The sequence below is a fragment of the Microtus pennsylvanicus genome, chromosome 10, assembly GCF_037038515.1.
Source record: "Microtus pennsylvanicus isolate mMicPen1 chromosome 10, mMicPen1.hap1, whole genome shotgun sequence".
NCBI lineage: Eukaryota > Metazoa > Chordata > Mammalia > Rodentia > Cricetidae > Microtus > Microtus pennsylvanicus.
The window spans coordinates 80,771,142-80,790,849 of record NC_134588.1 but is presented as its reverse complement, the minus strand read 5'-3'; the positions used below and the strand labels follow the sequence as shown (position 1 = coordinate 80,790,849).

Genomic DNA, 19,708 nt, shown 5'->3' with positions numbered 1-19,708 from the left:
TGTGACTGATAAAGGACAGGCTGTCAAGCCTGGAGGTTTCTTCCTGTCTCCTCAGCAGCCAGTTAGTCCTAGCTAGACTCAGGCAGGCCTGCTCCTAAGCAGGTACCCACCTCTCACACATACTAAGTATCCTTTGTGCCACATGCCTTTTGCACCCTGAGATCTTTCCACCGCCTGTGAATGTAAAGAAATTCAGTCTAGGAAAGCCTGACTCATCCCCAAAGTCCCATCTCAGCAGGAAGTGGGTAGCCACAGCCTTAGTCCTCCACCTCTCTCTTCTCTGTTCTTCCCTTGTCTCCATCTCTTCGTTCTCTTTTCTTCAAGATGCTCTCACAACTCCCTTAACGGCCCAGACTTGCCCCAGCTCTCAGGACATCTGTCCTGGAGGCACCCCTCTCCCTGGACTCTTCTTCCTCCAGTCTTCTCATGTCATGTCTCCTAAGCGTTCAACAGAGCAAATGCCACCTTCCTAGAGAGGACTTCTCAGCCCCCTCTGAGATTAGCCATCCCCATACACCAATATCTGCAGCCTAACTCCAGCCCTCTCTTTTCCACAATCACTTCTATCTTCTGCATAGCATTTACACCATTGGAAATGGCCCTGGGTTTCTTGACTTGATTGCTCAGCAAGTGGGAAATTCATGAAAACCACAACACTGTCTGCCTTAGTCATTCACTTCCTGTCTCCTGACCTGGCCTATAGCACAACCCCAATAAAAACTGATGCAGGGATGGATGAACAAATGAATGAATGAGTGAATGATTTGCTTGCACTATAGAGAACTCTAGAGATTAAAAGCAGTAAAGACATCTGTAAATTGATTTTATATTCTTGTATTGCTGGTGTTAGTAACAGTGTGCGTTTAAAAGTTGCAGTGGTTTCATTCAGGAGTCTGCAAAGACCGTTTCCCAAACCTACACCTGACATAACAGACCAATGATAGTGTTCAGGGTTGCTGGTGGGAGGAAGAAGATGATGAATGGCATCATCTTAATAGTCCACAGGAGCTAACATTATTGAGTACCCACCATAGTCCTTGGCATATACAAATCACTGTATTTCCTTCCTACCTTTGTTATTTTCCTTCCGTCCGTCCTTCCTTCCTTCCTTTCTCCCTCCCTCCCTCCCTCCCTCCCTCTTTCTTTCTCTCTTTCTTTCTCTCTCCCTCCTTCCCTCCCTCCCTCCCTCCCTCCCTCCCTCCCTCCCTCCCTCTCTCTCTCTCTTTCTTCTTTCTTTCTTTCTTTCTTTCTTTCTTTCTTTCTTTCTTTCTTTCTCTTTAACAAATTACAGCTTACTGATGTATTTTGCAGATAGGCAAACTGATTCCAGACATGTTACATGGCCAGAGCCGACAATGACAGTTCCTGTTGTCCTGAGCCACAGTGCTCTCATATACACCTGGAAAGGGACAGACCACATGGCCCCCGTATGTGAGAGATCTGAGAAGTTGCCCTCACTAAACACAGCAGTGATAGTTGACATGACAGTGATAGTTGGTAACAGTCATGTCTGTCCAAAATCAGCAGGAAGGGACACTCATATGCCTAACATCTTAAGAGTCTTGCTCTTACACACATACAGAGACACACACACACACACGCATGCAAATGTATGCACATACATACATACACATGCACACACAAATACATGCCCATGCAGATACACATTTTAAACAGAGTAGAAAAGTGACCAAAATTCATGGAACATGAAAAAAAATGTCATATTTGTGAGTGTATGTGAACTTTTCCATATACATTGCAGAGAATCCAGAAACTGCCGACAGCAATACTGTACTCTCTAGAGTGTATGATTGTTGCTGCTGGCTGCTTTTTCCATTGCCACTTCTGTGTGTGTGTATGTGTGTGTGTGTATGTGTGTGTGTGTGTGTGTACGTACTCATAAGAACACTGGGCTCATATGGACATTTAATACTTTCTTGCTAACATATCTTAAACATCTTCACTTTTGGGAAAAAAGGGTTTTGCTTTGTTTTATATTTGATTCATTCTGTGACCATACAGTAATTATTCACCAATCATCTTTTATTTGACATTTTAGCTGCTTTTAACTATTTCGTATGCAGAAGTTATATCTTTGTTTCCTAAAGAGGGGATCTTAGAAACAGCTCCCTCCATTCCCAATGGCTGTTCTCTGCACCATCTCTTCACTCCATCCCCGTAGGCCATCTCTCCTTCTGGGTGTTTCTCCTTCTCTTCTAGGTTTAACTCTGTTAAACCAGCTCCAGCTGTGGTGCTGCCAAGCCCTCCCAGAACACTCTCTGCTGTAGCCACACACACTACCATAGGGCCGGAGAGGTGGCTCTTTGATTAGGCGCACTTGCTCCCAGAGGACCCAAAGGTGGTTCCTAGCACCCATGTAGGGTAGGTCAACCACCTGGAACTCCAGTCTAAGGGATCCAACACCCACTTCTGGCCTCCATCACCATATGTCACACACACACACAAATTTAAAAATCTGTGACTAAAAAAAATAATAACCCAAAGTATTTCTGACCCCAAGAGTGCCACACACAAGACTGGCCATTGCTTTCAGTGATCAACCAACACTTGAGTGCCTGAGTCTCCTTCCACCCACAAAACTGAAAAAAATATTGTGTTCCAGGAATCATTTTAACATGGATAGAAAAACAATGAATCAAGTTAGTTATACAGGGCCAAGATGTGTTGGGGCACAAACAGAAATGCATGTGTTGCAGGCCCCACATGACATGAGCCCTGCACAGCTCCATGTGTCCTCTTGTCTTCCAGGATGGAGAAAAGTCTAGGTGACAAAGATGGCTGTCATAGCACATCAGTGATTCTCAGCCTGTGGGCTGTGACTCTTGAGGGGGAGGACCAGAGGGGTTTGCACATCAGATATCCTGCATATCAGATACTTCGATTATCACTCATAACAGCAGCAAAAACTACAGTTATGAGGTAGCAATGACATAATTTTATAGTTGGGGGTCACCACAGCATGAGGGACTCTATTAAAGGGTCACAGCCTTTGGAAGGTCAGGAACCACTGTGGTACACAGGGGTGTCAGGCTGCAGTTTGTAGGGGATTTCTGCTCAGCATGGGTCCACTATGGGCAGTTTCTAGCCCACTGGGCACGCCTGTCTCCCCACTCCTCACAAGGCTGCATGCTCTTCCCTTGTATCTCGGCACACCTCCCCCAGAATCAGCCTCTGTGGTATCTATGACCAGCATAAAGCTCATGAGGCTCAGAAGGTTGTCCAGCTTCGCGTGGAGGATGTGCGGGGACCACGTGGTTAGCATCCTGGTCTGACAGCTCTGGACATTTACCCTCTCTACTATGCTGCTTCTCTGAACCCCAGTTCTCTGCTTTGCAAGGGGAGGGATGACTGTAGCAAAAAAAAAAAAAATGGAAGCAACGCCTGCCTGCAAGAGCAGACCTCGAAACCCCATTAGAAGCTACCAGGCTGACATGAGCCTTTTGTCCTCTGCTTGTGTTCAGGCTGGGTTGCGTGTTTGGAACATGTGGTTGATGAACAAGGCCTTTCTAGTCTGTTAAACTAATAATCTTAAAATTTTATTTTAATTGTAAGGCACCTATTCCCTTTTGTTCCTTTAACAAATCCAATTAAAACAGAGTACATTCAGAATTACAAAATAGATGCTATTAAGCCAATAAGAAATCATAATCTTTCGTTATGGGGCCATGTGACCCCTGGGGAACTTTTGCTCCAAATAAAAGTTGAATTCTTATTACCCACCAGGGGGAAGAGGACAGTTTGACAGATAGCGCTTCCAGGCAGTACGTATGCCAAGCCACGCTGGTGCAGAGAGAGAAGTAAATAATGCGAGGGTGGGCAGGGCTGCAAACACAGAAGGTCCCAGCAAAAATCCTCAGACCAGCATTATCATATTAACCAGATAACTGCCGAATCAACGGTCACCCCATGTAGAGAGTGTAGACGCTGCTATTCTCCAGGCTGGGAGGAGCTGGGACAGGATGGAAGGAGATTCCTCCTCTACAAATCTAGAACAGAACAGTTGGCTTTTCATGTGAGCTCGTGTGGAAAAGAGCAGCCAGTACTCTCCAGAGCAAAAGTATGGCTGCTTAGGCAGGAACAGGGAATGATGTTAGCTCAGGCCAGGCTGGGTGAGAATCTTGTCTCTTTACAGCCTTGGCTTATTTAGTATAAAAAGATGCTCACACTAAGTCAGCTCCATGGGTACTGAAAGGGCTGAAGGACAAAATCCCTGTCTTCATCATTGCCCACATAAGCAAACAAGCAAGCACACATATTTATTGAGCTGCTGTATGACTTCTTTGTGTATGACTTCTAAACACCCCCTTCTCCTCTCTCTCATTTGATTTTAAGAGTTAAACTACCACATCAAGGCCATTAAACATTACTAAAATTTATATTTGTATATATATAGATGATAGATAGATACACATACATACATACATACATACATACATACATACATATCTATGAAGTGATTAAAGGGTCAGCCTAAATGGTTTCTACAAGTCCCATCTTCATATGTTCCCTTCAGAAGTTCAGCGGGATATGTGCATAGCTGACCCACTCAGAATCTTAGGCCAAACTTCCTATCTATATAGTTGGCAAAGAGCTCATTCCCTTCAAACAGTTCTCATATCAAGATAGGTAACATTCGTATGTACCATAGCCAGTATCTGGTCACCTAGAATCTGGAGACCCTAACACTCCTGGGTCCCACTGTCATGGAACCTGCTAGTAAGAATTCACCTTCTTGGGTTAGGGCATGGTCTTAATATTCTGCTGAAGAAGGTTGGACAGGATTCTTGTCTGGTAGTACTAGGACTGCAGAATGTCTTCCTCATTTTGGAGGGAGTGGAAACCAGCACTGTGACCCCCACAGGAGACATTTACTACCACTGTAGCACAGATAAAGGAGGCTGAGGGGCAGGAAGCAGATTGTAGTGGAAGTCTGTTTATAAATTCTGAACCTTCTAGGTTTGACTTTGCCTGTGGCTTGCGTAACCTGGGGCAAGCCACTTGACTATTGTGAGTCTAAACTCTATTTCTTTAATAAATCGGGTTGATCTCTGGTAGAATGGTATAGGGACCGGAGATGTATGAGAGCCCAGCAGCATGTTCACAGCAAGGACCTTAGCCCATCTCACTTCGTCAACAATGGCACACAACTCTGGACAGCTGGCAGCATTCCACAACAGACATCGGAAACGCTGAGATCACGACCCTGTAAGATTCCATCCACTGTCTACTCTCTCCAAAGCAGGGGCAGTTAGCGGAAAGCATGGAGCGTTTAACAGCTACACTCCCATAACACTCCAAATAACACCATGAAACAAATAGCACACCGTTCCTGGTCCAGAATGGGTGCTGGACAAGCAGTGATCCTTCCTCCCAGCCCAGACTGCGCCTAAGTGAGGAATCGGTGCTGACCTGGGGGAGAGTTGTAAGGACTTCCAGACACTTTGTCTCCACAAAGGGGACTCAGGGACTTTTGTCTTTGCCTCCCTAGTGACTCCTCATAGGACACTAAAGTCTTTCCTTAGAGTGAGCAGCACCTGTTTGGGGGAATGATAGGAAGCCATGTGGGAAACCACAGAAGCAGGTGAGCCAGTTCGTTCCCTGCCCAGTAAATGGGATGGGCAAAAGAACAAACGTAGTTCCAAGGATGCTCAGTCTGGGACGATTAACCCTGAGATTTCTTGACTTCCAGGTGGGGCAAAAGTAACAACCGCTAAGCATCATACTTGGAAGGTTTTTTTTCTTTTTCTTTTAAATTGTGTTATTTTTCCAGTCTAGCAGTGTGACACATGAACCCCTCTCTCAGTGGTGGGCAGCTCCCACCAGCACTCCACAGGTGCTGTGTTGCTAAGTTGGGCTGTTTGGGAGATTGGGTCGAGTTCATGCATTGTTCTCTCACAAGTGAGGAGGGGTCGTCAGGGCATAACATTATGCTGCATTGAGATTCAGATGTACTTAGGGGTTAACGGATTTCTCAGGGAAGTTCTCGTCACTGCCTAAGAGAGCCCACAAGCCAAGGGTATTTCTTATTTATTATCCATGTGACATGAAGTTTCCCCAAAACATGGGCTAAAAAACAGTGGTACTTTGGCAGATCCAGTTCGATTATGTTCTATCCTACATCTAAGACATCAGTCAAAGAATGAAGTAATTATTGTGATTCTATGCTAGGAAGTTATTTAGACATATTAAACCTGTGAAAACAGTCAGTGTTACTTAAAAATGAAGTCCAAGACTCAGGAGTGTGAAGCACCAGACACATGCTAGCATTATTATGATTGCAAGGCACTTAGAGCTGAAGGCATTTGCAAATGTGTTGATGGTATTAAAATATAGGCTGCCATTACATTTTTAATTTAGATATCCATGGGGTGTCCTTCCATGCTGTTTCATTCACAATGACTAGATAGAAAAATTATTCAGAAATTAAAATCAGACCAACTGGCCCACTTACCCCTAAGTATAAAACACAGATGTAGAGGACAAAAAAAATAGGACTTCCTTGGAACTCTCTCATACTGGGCTTTCCAGTCTGCACATGTGCAACAGGACCCCCTTCATCCATAGATCCCCTCATCCACAACCCATTCGTCTGTCTGCTGTATTTATGTATGTTCTTCCTTGTGTGGGCTGGCCACGCTATGATACTTGAAGACTTCCATGAACTGATAAGAACAAATCTAGTTAAATCATCTGCTAATGAAAGATCATTAATGAGCTAAGTTAATGATCAAAGACCATCTGCTTTACTCTTCCACCTTCACTGCTTCCTCTCCTTTTCCACGGGTGGACAGGCCTGGCCTTAAACAGAAAAGTGACAGGGGATCGGTCCCTGATTTCTCTGCCTCTGAAATAGAACTCATGGCCCTGCCCAATTCCAGTGGCCCTAAGCAGCTTCGGGGATCAGAAGTGTCTTTATTGGCACAGCGTAGTAGACTGCCTACAACTGATGATTCCAGCCAGCGAATGGTGGCCTTGAGGAGAGCATTAATACAAGGGGAGAGGGTCCTGGATGTTCCCACGTGGCTTGATCTGTCTGGGGATCCAGACTCACTAGGGAGGTGGCAAAGTGCATTAGGCCAGTCAGCCCCCTACTCTGCCTTAAGTTGATTGATGGGTAGGCTCAGAGCCAAAGGGCCCATTGGAGAGAGGCTCCTTAATGGACCAGTTCTATAGCCCGTCCCCAGCGGCTCCCTTGCCCCCACTACTCAGACCTGGGAAGGCTTCTTCCCACGGCATGGGTGGGCTGTGGGGGCAGGTCCAGCTGGCCTGACTGGATCCCAGTCTGCTGGAAGCATCCTGTCTTGTCTCGGAGCCTTCAAACTCATGCTTGAATTTATCTTAAGGAGAAGAAAACCAAATGGCAGCCAACCTTTGAATATGCAGGGTAGTCTGGTGGCCAGAATTAGTGACTGTTTGGATTTTAACTATTTAAACTAGGGTGTGAGTTCATGTACAGTGTGTATCGTTCAGAGGCTTCATACCAAGTAGGCCCTGGTGCATTCAATCAAGGAGTAAACAGATAGATTCGGGCAAGAATAAGCAAAGGATCTTGGTTTAAATCAGTCTCAGAGGACTAAGAAGACCCTCAGACAAAGGCAATTTTATTTACTGCTTGGTCAGGCCCCAGGCTACGGCTGCCAAGTAAAATACAGCCCTACGCAGGATTTGAGATGTTCGAATTAACACCCTCTCATGTTCATCCGAAACTCAAGTTTCACTTGTGACTCTTGATTTTATTTGCAATGTCTGAATACTCTAGAGAGGCACTGATGAACAGAAGATTGTGAATATATAGGTTTTCTTGTGCTGAATTCATCTGTTTGGTGAACTCACGTGCAGAACAGTTTCTCTGACATGCCTCCCGTGAACACCTCTCCCTGTGTTCACAGTAATGTTCAGATGCTGCACATCTGCCTGCTCTTAAGGGACAGAATGGAACTGCTGTGGACACACACACACGCACACACACTATATTCTTGAGAGCCAACCTAGTCTGAACAAGCAGGCACAGAGAGATAGTCACAGAGATTGACCATGGAGTTACAATTAGTTTTTAAGTTTAAAGTGTAGCTTATGCATAGAAACATGAAATAAAAATCTATACATACATACATATATATATATATATATATAATCTTGCTGAAAGTTCAAGTGGAATCATGTTATTTTGACCAATTTCAGGAGAAGTAGCTTAACAATGTTGGGTTGTCTAACTCATGCATGCGATGGTTTCCTATGAAGAATATTTTTCTTAAGTCATTATTTCATAATTTTCATCATAGAAATCCTCATTAGTATATATATATATAAAATACGGATGCATTTTCCTTTGGGGAACATTGGTGTTTTTTTTTTCAAGTTTTAGCTTCTGCTTGTTACTTGCTAATATGCAGATATCTGGCAAGGCAGCTGTGTCTTAACCTTTAACCTTGCTTCCCATGATCTTGCTAAGTTCAGTTATCAGTTTAAAGACTGTCCTGAACATTTCACGGTCGTCTCTATGTGGACCATCGGGTCACTTGCACATACAGGTATCTTGACTTCATTCTTTTCTGTTTACCCTTCATTTTCTTGCATTATTTCACTTCCTAGAATTTCCAATATAGACTGATAGGTACAGTCAAATGCCTGTCTTACTCATACATCTGAAGACTTGAATTTTAAATTAGGTACTTACGTGTGTATCTGTGTGTGCACCTCAGTGCAGTGTCCCCAGAGGCCAGAATGGGGCATTAGATTCCCTGGCACTAGAATTACAGGAGGTAACAAGCTGCCCAAGTGGGTACTGGGAACTAAACTTGTTTGCTACAAGAGCTGAAAATGCTCTTAAGGGCTGAGAGGTCCCTCCACACCCCATTTTCCTTCCTAATACAAGCCCACAGAGCTCCGGGGCTGCCTTAGATTGCGTTTGGCTCTCCTAGGTTTTGATCTGCTTTCCCTTGTCCAGACTGTGGAGATTTGGGAATGTGTTGCTCCATTGCTGAGTGTATAGAGCCTGTCTCTAGCTGTCGCCTCCTCTCCAGACAGCAGGAACAACACTGGGTCTCCTGAGACTGTTGAAGAGTGGGAACACTCTGTGTACTTAGTAATTAACGGTTAAGAACCACCATTACCAGTGCTATGCGGTATTAGACAATCTATATCCCCTAGCAGCTCTGTAAAGGGACTGTTTTCACAAATAAGGAGACTGGGGCAGGGAGTTAAAGAAAACTGCTAACTGCCGGACTAGACTTCTAAGACAACTCTCCACATTCTAGGGCTCTGTGTGGTACTCTCTGTGCTGCCCCCAAACCTAGTTATACAGAGCAATCTATAGTTGACTGTTGGTGTGAAGGATGTGGGGGAGGCTGTGGAGCAGTGGAGATGAAAGAGCATTCTCTAGAGGCTTTGGCAGCCCCACCCTGGCACCCTCCGTACCCAGGGAGAGGAGGGGCACTCTGGATGCTGCTCCCCAGACCCAGGGCTGCTCTTACCGCTCCATAGTTACAGTAAACAAAGCCTGCTAGCTCTTATAGGTCTCAAATGGGAAAGGGATATGATAGCCATTTTTAACACTCGCTGTTTCCTCCCTTCCAGGCTTCTGCTGCCTTTGACGCAGCAGCCCCTCCCTCCGCAGCCTCCCAGGATGGTCTTTTGATGATGCTAAGGAGACTCTGTATGTGAAAGTCTGGGAAAGTAGAACATAGCCAAGCATACACACTCATGCACATGCACACACAAACACACAGGCACAGACAGACAGACACAATCCACACACACATACGCACACACAACCTGGAGTCAGAAGGACACACACACATACACCATACACCATACACACACACATACACACACACAACCTGGAGTCAGAAGGACACACACACACTTACACATACACCACACACACACACACCATACACACACACAACCTGGAGTCAGAAGGACACACACACACTTACACATACACCACACACACACACACACACACACACACCCTGGAGTCACAAGTCTACTTCCCAGGAAAATGGCCAGAGAATAAGACAGTGAGAGCAGCACTGAGCATCCTTCAGCTCAGCACTGCGTCTCACATCTGGGAACCTGACATCTGGAGAGATGAGAACTGTTGAAGACCTCTGATACTTTTGCTACTGCTGCTATCCTGATTCTTCTCTTCTACCCTGTTTTGTTTTCTTTTTTTCTCTCTCTCTTTGTACTATCAGGGGTCACAGCACAGGGTGGTGTCCTCTACTAACCAGATTTATCTTGTTCTGTTCTTATCAGAGCTTCCCTTCTAGCAGTTTTATGTAACTCCTTCCTCAACGTCATCAGCATCAACTCAGAAAAATATCCTTCAAATACACTCTCATACTAAGAGACCATGGCCAAGGGCGGGAAAGGCCCCAAGGGCAAGAAGATCACTCTCAATGTGGCCAAGAATTGCATCAAAATCACCTTTGATGGGAAAAAACGCCTTGATCTGAGCAAGATGGGAATCACCACCTTTCCCAAGTGCATCCTGCGCCTCAATGATGTGGACGAGCTCGACCTCAGCCGGAACCTCATCAGGAAGATCCCAGACTCCATCTCCAAGTTCCAGAACCTGCGGTGGCTGGACCTGCACAGCAACTACATAGACAAGATCCCTGAGACCATCGGTCAGATGACCTCCTTGCTCTTCCTCAACGTGAGTAACAACAGGCTGACCACAAACGGGCTGCCCGTGGAGCTGAACCAGCTCAAGAACATCCGCACTGTGAATCTGGGCCTCAACCACCTGGACAGCGTGCCCACCACGCTGGGGGCACTGAAGGAGCTCCATGAGGTGGGGCTACATGACAACCTGCTGAATACCATCCCTGCCAGCATCGCCAAGCTCCCCAAACTGAAGAAGCTCAACATAAAAGGGAACCCCTTTCCAAAGGCAGATGAGACAGACGCATTTGTGGACACCATCAAAAGGCTGGAAAACCTCTATCTGGTGGAAGAGAAGGATCTGTGTACAATGTGCCTGCAAAAATGCCAACAGGCCAGGGAAAAGTTGAACAAAATCAAGAGCATGGCCCCCATGACACCAAGAAAGGCCATCTTTTCCAATTTGGTTTCACCCAACTCAATGGCCAAGGATTCCCAGGAAGACTGGAGGTGACCTGGGACCCTGACCCTGAGGCAGGAAGGGAAGAGGTGGTAAGGGGGAGGCAGTGAGCTGCACCCAAAGGAAAGGACTCTTGTGTTACTATAGGAGTCTTTTCATCCAAACCATAAAACATCCTTCCCTACCTCTCCGACTATGGTTTGGTTGATTGAGGGACTTTCAGTCTCTTGCTATTCTGCATACTTTATTATTTCTTTCCATACATGCAGCTCGGGGAACAAAGAAGCCCTCATCTGTCTGTCCATCTCATTTCTTTCCCGAATGCTCCTGGTGTCACCCATTGCCCAGGGAACTAATGCTACCAACATACTCTATCACTAGCATTTGGGGGTGCATTGTCAGTTCCCAAATATGGAACTCATTCCATGGGAAAGTTTTGGATGTAGGCCTCTAGGCCAGCAGTCTCTTAGGGGTTGGTAGAAAAGCAAACGTCCCAGAGATGGACAGGCATTACCACTAAACTTTGCCAGGAAATAGGCAGAAGCAGCACTTGCAACTACATTTGCACAGCTGCTCTGGGAGCTTTCCTGAAGGCCCTTGACGGACTGTGAACGCGCCCGGTGCCCTTTAGGACTCTTAGATAATGAAAGATGCCATTGTAGTAGACACAAGGACCGTGTGCAAGGAGAAAGCTTGGTTGGTATTGTGCCAGTTCTGAAAGGAGCTGGTCGGAGCATTCTGACTGAGAAACTTAAGAAGTCGGGGACTTTGTAGCTTCTAAGCCAGGTAGCACAGAGCAGACACTCAGGGGACTTCAGTTCCATCCACAAACGAGAGCCTAGAGTGCAGCCAAAAGACTGCCATAGGCAGAGTCAGGAGCCACACTAGTTCTTCAGGCAAAAATAGCAGTTGTGGTGACAATGTTCCCATTATTGTAAGGCCCCACCCCCAACAGACACACAACCCTACCATGTGTCCCTTTCACTCACAACTTCATAGGCCTGAGAACACAGGACTGAGGAAGATACCCTGCAAATAGGCCCTTCCACTGACTTGGCTAAGTGGGTGGCAAGTTATGCAGTAGTGGCCAGTGCACAGCTCTGATGGCCTCCATGCAAGGGACAGGCAGTAGCCAGTGCACAGCTCTGATGGCCTCCATGCAAGGGACAGGCAGTAGCCAGTGCACAGCTCTGATGGCCTCCATGCAAGGGACAGGCAGTAGCCAGTGCACAGCTCTGATGGCCTCCGTGCAAGGGACAGGCAGTGGACAGTGCACAGCTCTGATGGCCTCCGTGCAAGGGACAGGCAGTAGCCAGTGCACAGCTCTGATGGCCTCCATGCAAGGGACAGGCAGTAGCCAGTGCACAGCTGTGGAGGTCTCTGTGCAGGGGACAGTTCTGATGGCCTCCATGCAAGGGACAGGCAGTGACCAGTGCACAGCTCTGATGGCCTCCATGCAAGGGACGGGCAGTGACCAGTGCACAGCTGTGGAGGTCTCTGTGCAGGGGACAGCTCTGATGGCCTCCGTGCAGGGGACGGGCAGTGACCAGTGCACAGCTCTGAAGGCTTCTGTGCAGGGGACAGGCTCATTTCTTTATGCTGTAAGCAACAGTAGACAGCATCTTTCACCTTCCAGCTCCTTAGGATTCATTTTCCTTTCATAATGCTTAGCTTGCAACATTCCCTATCAGACGTTTAAAATCTCAGAATTTTGAGCTTTCCTGAAGGCCCTTGACGGATTGTGAACGTGCCCGGTGCCCTTTAGGACTCTTAGGTCATAAAAGATGTCATTGTAGTAGACACAAGGACCATGTACAAAGAGAAAGCTTGGTTGGTATTGTGCCAGCTCAAAATTCCTGCTGCAGTTTCCCCTGCTTATTAAATATTTTTCATTACAAAAATAACCCAAACAGTATAGTTTTAAATAGAATAGCTGACCATGTCCACCATTCTGTGGCGTAAGCCAGCTGTAATAGTGGCATGCTTTCTTCCTGGTTATTTTTCTGTGTGTACGCTTCCACATGGCTAAAATCAGAGCATTCGTGTCATTTCTACCCTGTTTTGAAACCCACATTGTCACATGGTCTTTGAAGCTAACATCGCAAACATCTGCAAGACGCTCATTCTCATGATATGCAGAACTATACATTCCTGTGGGCATTTAAGTTGTTTCTAATTTTTGCACTAATGAAAATGGTTCTGTGATGAGCACCCGGATGACTAACACATGGTACCATGGTTTAGATTATTTCCTGGCAGTCTTGCATCACTGCAAATAGTGTGTCCAAGGGTCTTTGTTTAAATAGCTGTGACACATGTCATCAAGTAGACTGTACACATTTCTACCCACCAGCAATATACATCACAAAACCACTCGCCAAATGCTCCCCTGTGTGGTTGCTTTCTCTTCCTTTAATATCACAGATGATTTATTGGGAAGCCATCTAAAGGGGATGTTATATCTGAGATGTGAATAACTACAACAGAGCCCTGGGCACAAGGATCCATGTACGAAACTTGTCTATTGGGAGTAGAAATGGTCACTCAAACAGCTCTGGTCTTAGGAAAAAGATATTCTCATCAGGTCTGCTGATGGGGCCCATAGCTAAGTCTGCATGGATGTGTTTCCCGACTTTTGTTTCTTCTTCTCTTTTCTCCTTTTCCCACCCTGCCAGCAACATTTCCTCTAAGCTAGTCAGGAATTCACTGTGTAGACCACAACACTAGCCAGAGATAGAAAGTAAGTGCTGAGCATCTTTCTGTTCAGCCCTGCATCTCTAACATCTGGGCAACTGATGTCTCAAGAAGATGTGAGCTGATGGCCTTTGCTGTGGGTTGCTGCTGTTGATGCCCTGACTTCTCTCTGCTACCCTGCTTCTTTCTCTGTAGCATCGGGGATCAGAGCACAGTGTACTGCCTTCTCCTAACTAGACCCATCTATTTTGGTCCTTATTGGGGTCAGTCTTCCAGCAGAGATTGGGCCATCTCTTCCTCTCAAATGCTTGGATTAAATGGACCACCCCACAAGCTGTTTCTCTTTTCCTACAAGTTCTAACACTGCTATGGGGGAAAGATATTTAGAATTTCTGTCTTTCACGTTTTAGGCAAAACTCCAAATAAATTCATTTACAAAGTAGCTAGCCGAGTCTTCAGGTTGTGAGCTCTGGTGACAGAATTTGTCTGGCCCCTCAGCAAGAGCATAGAGTTCTGCCTTTTAGATGGGAAACCTCCGGGGCTTCCATCTGTGGCTCAGTGACTATGGGTGAAATCTGGGATAGTGACAGTCCCTGCAGTTGTCAAAACTAGTATCTCCTTCCTTCCTTCCTTCCTTCCTTCCTTCCTTCCTTCCTTCCTTCCTCCCTCCCTCTCTCCCTCCCTCCCTCCCTCTTTCCTTCCTTCCTTCCTTCCTTCCTTCCTTCCTTCCTTCCTTCCTTCCTTCCTTCCTCTTACTTTGTCCCTCTTTCCCTCCTTCCCTCCCTCCCTTCTCTTTCACTAGCATCAACAGCACCTTCTGCCTAGCTTGTGATAGAATGGAAGGATTCCTGCAGTCCCATGCTTGAGAGACTAAGGCGTTATTGCTGAGAGTTAGATGGTAGCCAAGATTAAATAGCAAGAATATAATTTTTTTAAAAAAGGAATGATTTGAAAATGACAGACATCTACGTCCCCAGTAAATCCCATCTGTTCACAGCGAGGTTTCATTCTCCCACGTCTTCTTCCCTTGTGACTTTTAGCCAGTTTGTGACCCCCTTGGGAGGCTTCTGTGGTTCTTTTTTTGCACCCAAATCTGGGGTTCTTCTTGGAACTGCTTGTCAAGAAAGTTTGGAGTTTGCTGTTGTTGTTCTTAGTCTGTGCTTTTGGTGACAGTGTGCAAAGACAGTGAGAAACTTAGAGGCCCAGGGCTATTTGAACATCTCTGTTGTGGTCTGCAGGAGAACCCAAAACGTTGATTTCTCCTGAGCTTGTTGGAGAGGTGTGGATGATTACTTCATTCTTGTGGAATTGCATGGCACAAGTGATTTAATATCCACTCTGATGATGCACTTGGTTTCTAGAAATGGCTGTCTGGAACACCTGGCTACTATGTCTTGTACCTTGCTAAGGTCTTGGGTGAAGTGGCTGGCAGAATACCTGGCTACTATATCTTGTACCTTTCTGAGGTCTTTGGTGAATTCAGAGTTTTAGCCAAGGCTCTCAGGACATATCGTTTTCATTTCAGGCATGGAGACTTCTACAGGAATCCTTACCCCGAGCACCCCAGTTGGGAGGTCTCAGATGTGCCCACTAAAGAGCCAGGCTCACAACTACAGCTTCTTTCTCTCTGACTCAGGCATTTCAGGATCCACACAGAAACATGATCTAGGAGAGAGCAGCAGTCTGTGGATGCTGTCCAGTCCAACTGCTCCTCCTGAAGCTCTTTCTCTGGAGGATGGATACAACCTTTCCTAGGTATCCAGAGAAGTCAGCAAAGAGAAGTTAAGGAAAACATTGCAGCTACAGTCTGTGCCGAGAAGGGTCTGGGTCTTGACTGTGGATTCTCCTGTCTGCTGTCTCTACTGTCCTCTCCCTGCCTCATCCCCACTGGAGTTGCCACCTCTCGGCATGCTTATCACTGGTCCTCAGAATCACCTCGCTCACAGACTTGCCGCCTTCTGTTTGGCTAGTGTACACAATGATGCTTCCTTTCCATCCTCACTGAAGCTGCTTCCTGCCACTTTCGCTTTTTCCTGGGTCTCAGAAAGGGGTTTAAGCACACTGAACTTCATTAGGATTGAGAACTAAGCAGGCAGACATCTTTGATTTGTCTGGCATGCACTCCAGTCAGACCCATTTTTAGCTAGGAAGCGCTGGCTACCAGACAGCGCAAAGATTGGAGAGATTGAGCACTTAGCCACCATCTTCTGCATCTTATTCAATATTGATACTCTTTCCTTCTATAAAATGCCACTGCCATGCTTATTCCTTGGAAGTTGCATTAAGCCTGGAATTACTTGATACAAAGCCATGGGCTTCTCTTTTCTCAAGTACAACAGAAACCGTCCACCATGACAGTAGTCCCTATTTCTCAGAGCCAGATCCAGTCTGGGTGGCCCTGGTGTGATCACAGTGTGACCTGTGTTTTGCCCTGGTTGCCTGGAGCAGTTGCCTTAGTCTCTTCTGTCTCTATTCCTCAGGATGCGCTCACCACCTACCTCCTAGAGTAGCTTATGGCAAAAACATGAAGACCAATCAGCCAACAGAAATAAACGACTCTGAAGAGGAAAAGTCCCAAATCAGAAGACAGAGTGGCAGAGGGAACATTCTGGAAGACAGGCTCTCCGATGCTACCAAAATTATTGAATTGCTTTATAAATTTCACTTTGTTTCCCTTGGTTCTAGGCTCTCTACTTGCGAAAGTACCTTTGGAAGATGTTTTGTGTGGTTTTCCGAATGTATGTAAAAAGAGCGCCTAAGAAAATCAAAGATTTTATAAATAGGCAATTAAAGTCTTAAAAGTCTACATTAAGACTGAAAGTTTCAGTCTCTACACGTCACTCAAAATGGTACATTCTCATTATCAGTAACTTGTAAAAATTACATGTATATAATTACATTTAATTATGAAGGAGATAAAACATAAAATATGCACAAAGAGAAATGTACTCAAACATACTATAGATAAGTTAAAGTCAAATTTTAACTATCCCCTTAGTTGTACACAAAAAGGCAGCAAAAGGAAAAACAGGAATCAAGGAAAGCACAGACACAAAAGGTAAGATGGTCAACTTGTGTTCTAACACTTTAATAATTACACTAAATGTAAACGGCCAAATTTACTTGTAGTGGTTCCAAACTAGAAACAACCAAATGGCTTTCAATTTACAAGTAGCTGAGCAAACTCTGGTATCATACTATGCCTATAGAGTACTACTCAGCAATTAAAAAGAAGCATACTATTTGAATATGCAACAACTTAGTCAGATCTCAGTGATATTACTCCAGGGTTTAAAGGGCCAGTCTTCAAATATTGCAAACTGTGATTAAGTTTATAGGACAGTCTCTAAATAACAAATGAAAGTTGTGAAAGGAAGTAAGCAGAAGTGACAGTGCAAGAGCTCTCTTTGTAACGACGGAAAGATAGCACTTGCATGACAAAAATCACAAAGATTCAGACATACATGGAATAGTCCTGGGTTTCAAACTGTGTAAGTCCATGATTAAGCATGCTCTCATGAGGGTGGAGAGTAAATGAGGCAGTTATAGAGACTCTACTCTTTTGCAAATTTCTGTGAATCTACAGTTATTTTTAGAATAAAATTTTAAAAAATTACAGTCTAAACTCAATAATAGGCAGATCTTTGCACATCTCTCCAGTACAAACTTAAAAGTCACTATGGCATGGTTAATGTGAGACTCTGGCATACTGAACAGGCTCTGAGCTGCAATTCTTCAGCCATGTCATAGAGTTAAGGCATTTCAAGCAAAAGAACACATTACTGGGCACACTCATTATTGATTGTATCCTTGCAGAGTCTCAGAAACTTGCTTTGAAAAAAAAGTATGGCTTCTGTGTCTATGTTCTAGGTTTCTTGAAGTTAGCTGAGCACATGTAGCCTCTGGGGAGGATGAACCAGTAAGCTGCTTCCCACCACTCCTAGACCTTCACACACATATTGCATAATCCCACGTTGCTGCAGGAATGTGTAAGGATCATCTGAGTGCTAGAATATTGGTTGTCACACTCATTTTGAGTTTTGTGACAGCATTTATTCTACCTCTGGTTATAACTCTTGTTCCCTACACCCAGAGGGATGGACTGAGTCATCTTCCACCATAGACCTCTCAGGGTTTCATATGATCAAGACATCCAAGAACCTTATTGCTCCATTCAGGGAGGAGCCGATGTGAGCTTTCCTAAAGCGGTTATGTACATTACAGATACACTGATCTCCGGGGAGAGAGACTGGGGGCAGAAGCATGGTAAGAAGGGGACTTGATGCTGAGCTTGAGGCTGCTGAGCCTGTGCCCTTGGCACTGTCACCCATCCCAAAAGATCACCATCTTACAGGGATTTCATAGCTTCTTATCACCCATACTTTAAACATTTTCAAAGACAATGTATAAAGGAAATAAACAGAAACTCTTCAATGGTAGAACACTATGCTGAAAAATGGGTTTGTTATAAACTCAAGAGCACTGTGGGCTGGGTTGTTTGTTGTTTGTTTTTTTTTTTTAATTTATTTATTTATTAAGGATTTCTGCCTCCTCCCCGCAACCACCTCCCATTTCCCTCCCCCTCCTCCGATCAAGTCACCCTCCCTCATCTGCTCAAAGAGCAATCAGGGTTCCCTGACCTGTGGGAAGCCCAAGGACCGCCCACCTCTATCCAGGTCTCCTAAGGTGAGCATCCAAACTGCCTAGGCTCCCCCAAAGCCAGTACGTGCAGTAGGATCAAAAACCCACTGCGATTGTTCTTGAGTTCTCAGTATTCCTCATTGTCCTCTATGTTCAGCTAGTCCGGATTTATCCCATGCTTTTTCAGACCCAGGCCAGCTGGCCTTGTTTGTTTTGTTTTGACTCCAGGCATACGAGGCGATGAGTCCTCTTTTTTGCTTCTATTCATTCACTTGGGTGGATAATTACAACCTCCAGCAAAATGACCTGTGGACCCCAAGTGTAGACAATAAGTCTCTCACGAGAGCAGTGTAAGATGCCCAGGGGTGATGTCAGCCAGCCAGTGATAACCTAGAGCTTATCTTCATCAACTACTGAACTATGTCCAGTAGAGCTGGCAAACAGCCACCTTACCACGAAAGACCCACAGCAGTGCCCCGACTCACTGTGACATCCCACTCTGTGAGCGAAGGAGCTGATGTCCTGCTTCTGTCAGCAGCAACTGACATCGGTCGGAGCTGCCAGTGACTCTGTGCTGCCAAGATCAGTGGTCCTATCTCAGTTCGTATCCTGCTTGGCCTATTGAGACTGTTTGGTCACCCCTACCTGCAGCACCCAGCAGGCTTTTTTGAGCTTTCCCACACCTGCAGCCTGGGCTAGTTAGCTCTCTGTCTCTCCCCGCTTCCCCTCTAGTGGGCTCATCCTACGTGCATCCTCTCAGCAGGCCCGTATGCTTACAAGGCACCGCTCATGACTCTCCACCTCTTTCCACATGTATGCTTTCACTGGCTGCTCTTGTCCACTTGCTTGGTTTGAAATACCATTTACTCCAAATTACATCTCGTCAAGATCCCCGCCATTCCCCCCCACCGTTAAACTTGGAAGTTCGCATTTCTACATGGTGCCCTATGACCCTCTCCTGAAAGTGTGACAGACATTTCTAAGTTCACGCATCCCAAACAAAGCTGCTGATAGTCAGCACAGCAGCTTGTCCCAGTTGTCCCGTTGCATTTTCTAGCCACTCAGGACTGAGTGCTCCCTCTCACCAACACCTCACACCTGTCATCAGATCCCATTGTCTGTCCCTTCAGCCCTGTCTGCTGTCTGACCATTCCCATCACTGCTCTGCTGGCTCTGACCAGCACTGATTCCGGGTCACTGCAGCAGGCTCTGAACCAGTCTTTTCTTCTGTCCTTGACTTACTAGTTTCTTTTCCTGACCCAACTGCCAAGGTAATTCTTC

At 45.7% G+C, this 19,708-nt stretch overlaps 2 protein-coding genes across 5 annotated transcripts in view; one reads left to right on the top strand and one right to left on the bottom strand.

Annotated features, from left to right (window-relative positions):
• The window catches only part of Wdfy4 (WDFY family member 4), a 228,178-nt gene that overhangs the window by 40,018 nt on the left and 168,452 nt on the right, over window positions 1-19,708 (bottom strand). The window lies entirely within an intron of this gene.
• Window positions 10,285-11,179, top strand: Lrrc18 (leucine rich repeat containing 18). Its single transcript, XM_075987523.1, has one exon. The coding sequence runs from the start codon at window positions 10,379-10,381 to the stop codon at window positions 11,144-11,146; it is 768 nt and encodes a 255-aa protein (XP_075843638.1). The 5' UTR covers window positions 10,285-10,378; the 3' UTR covers window positions 11,147-11,179.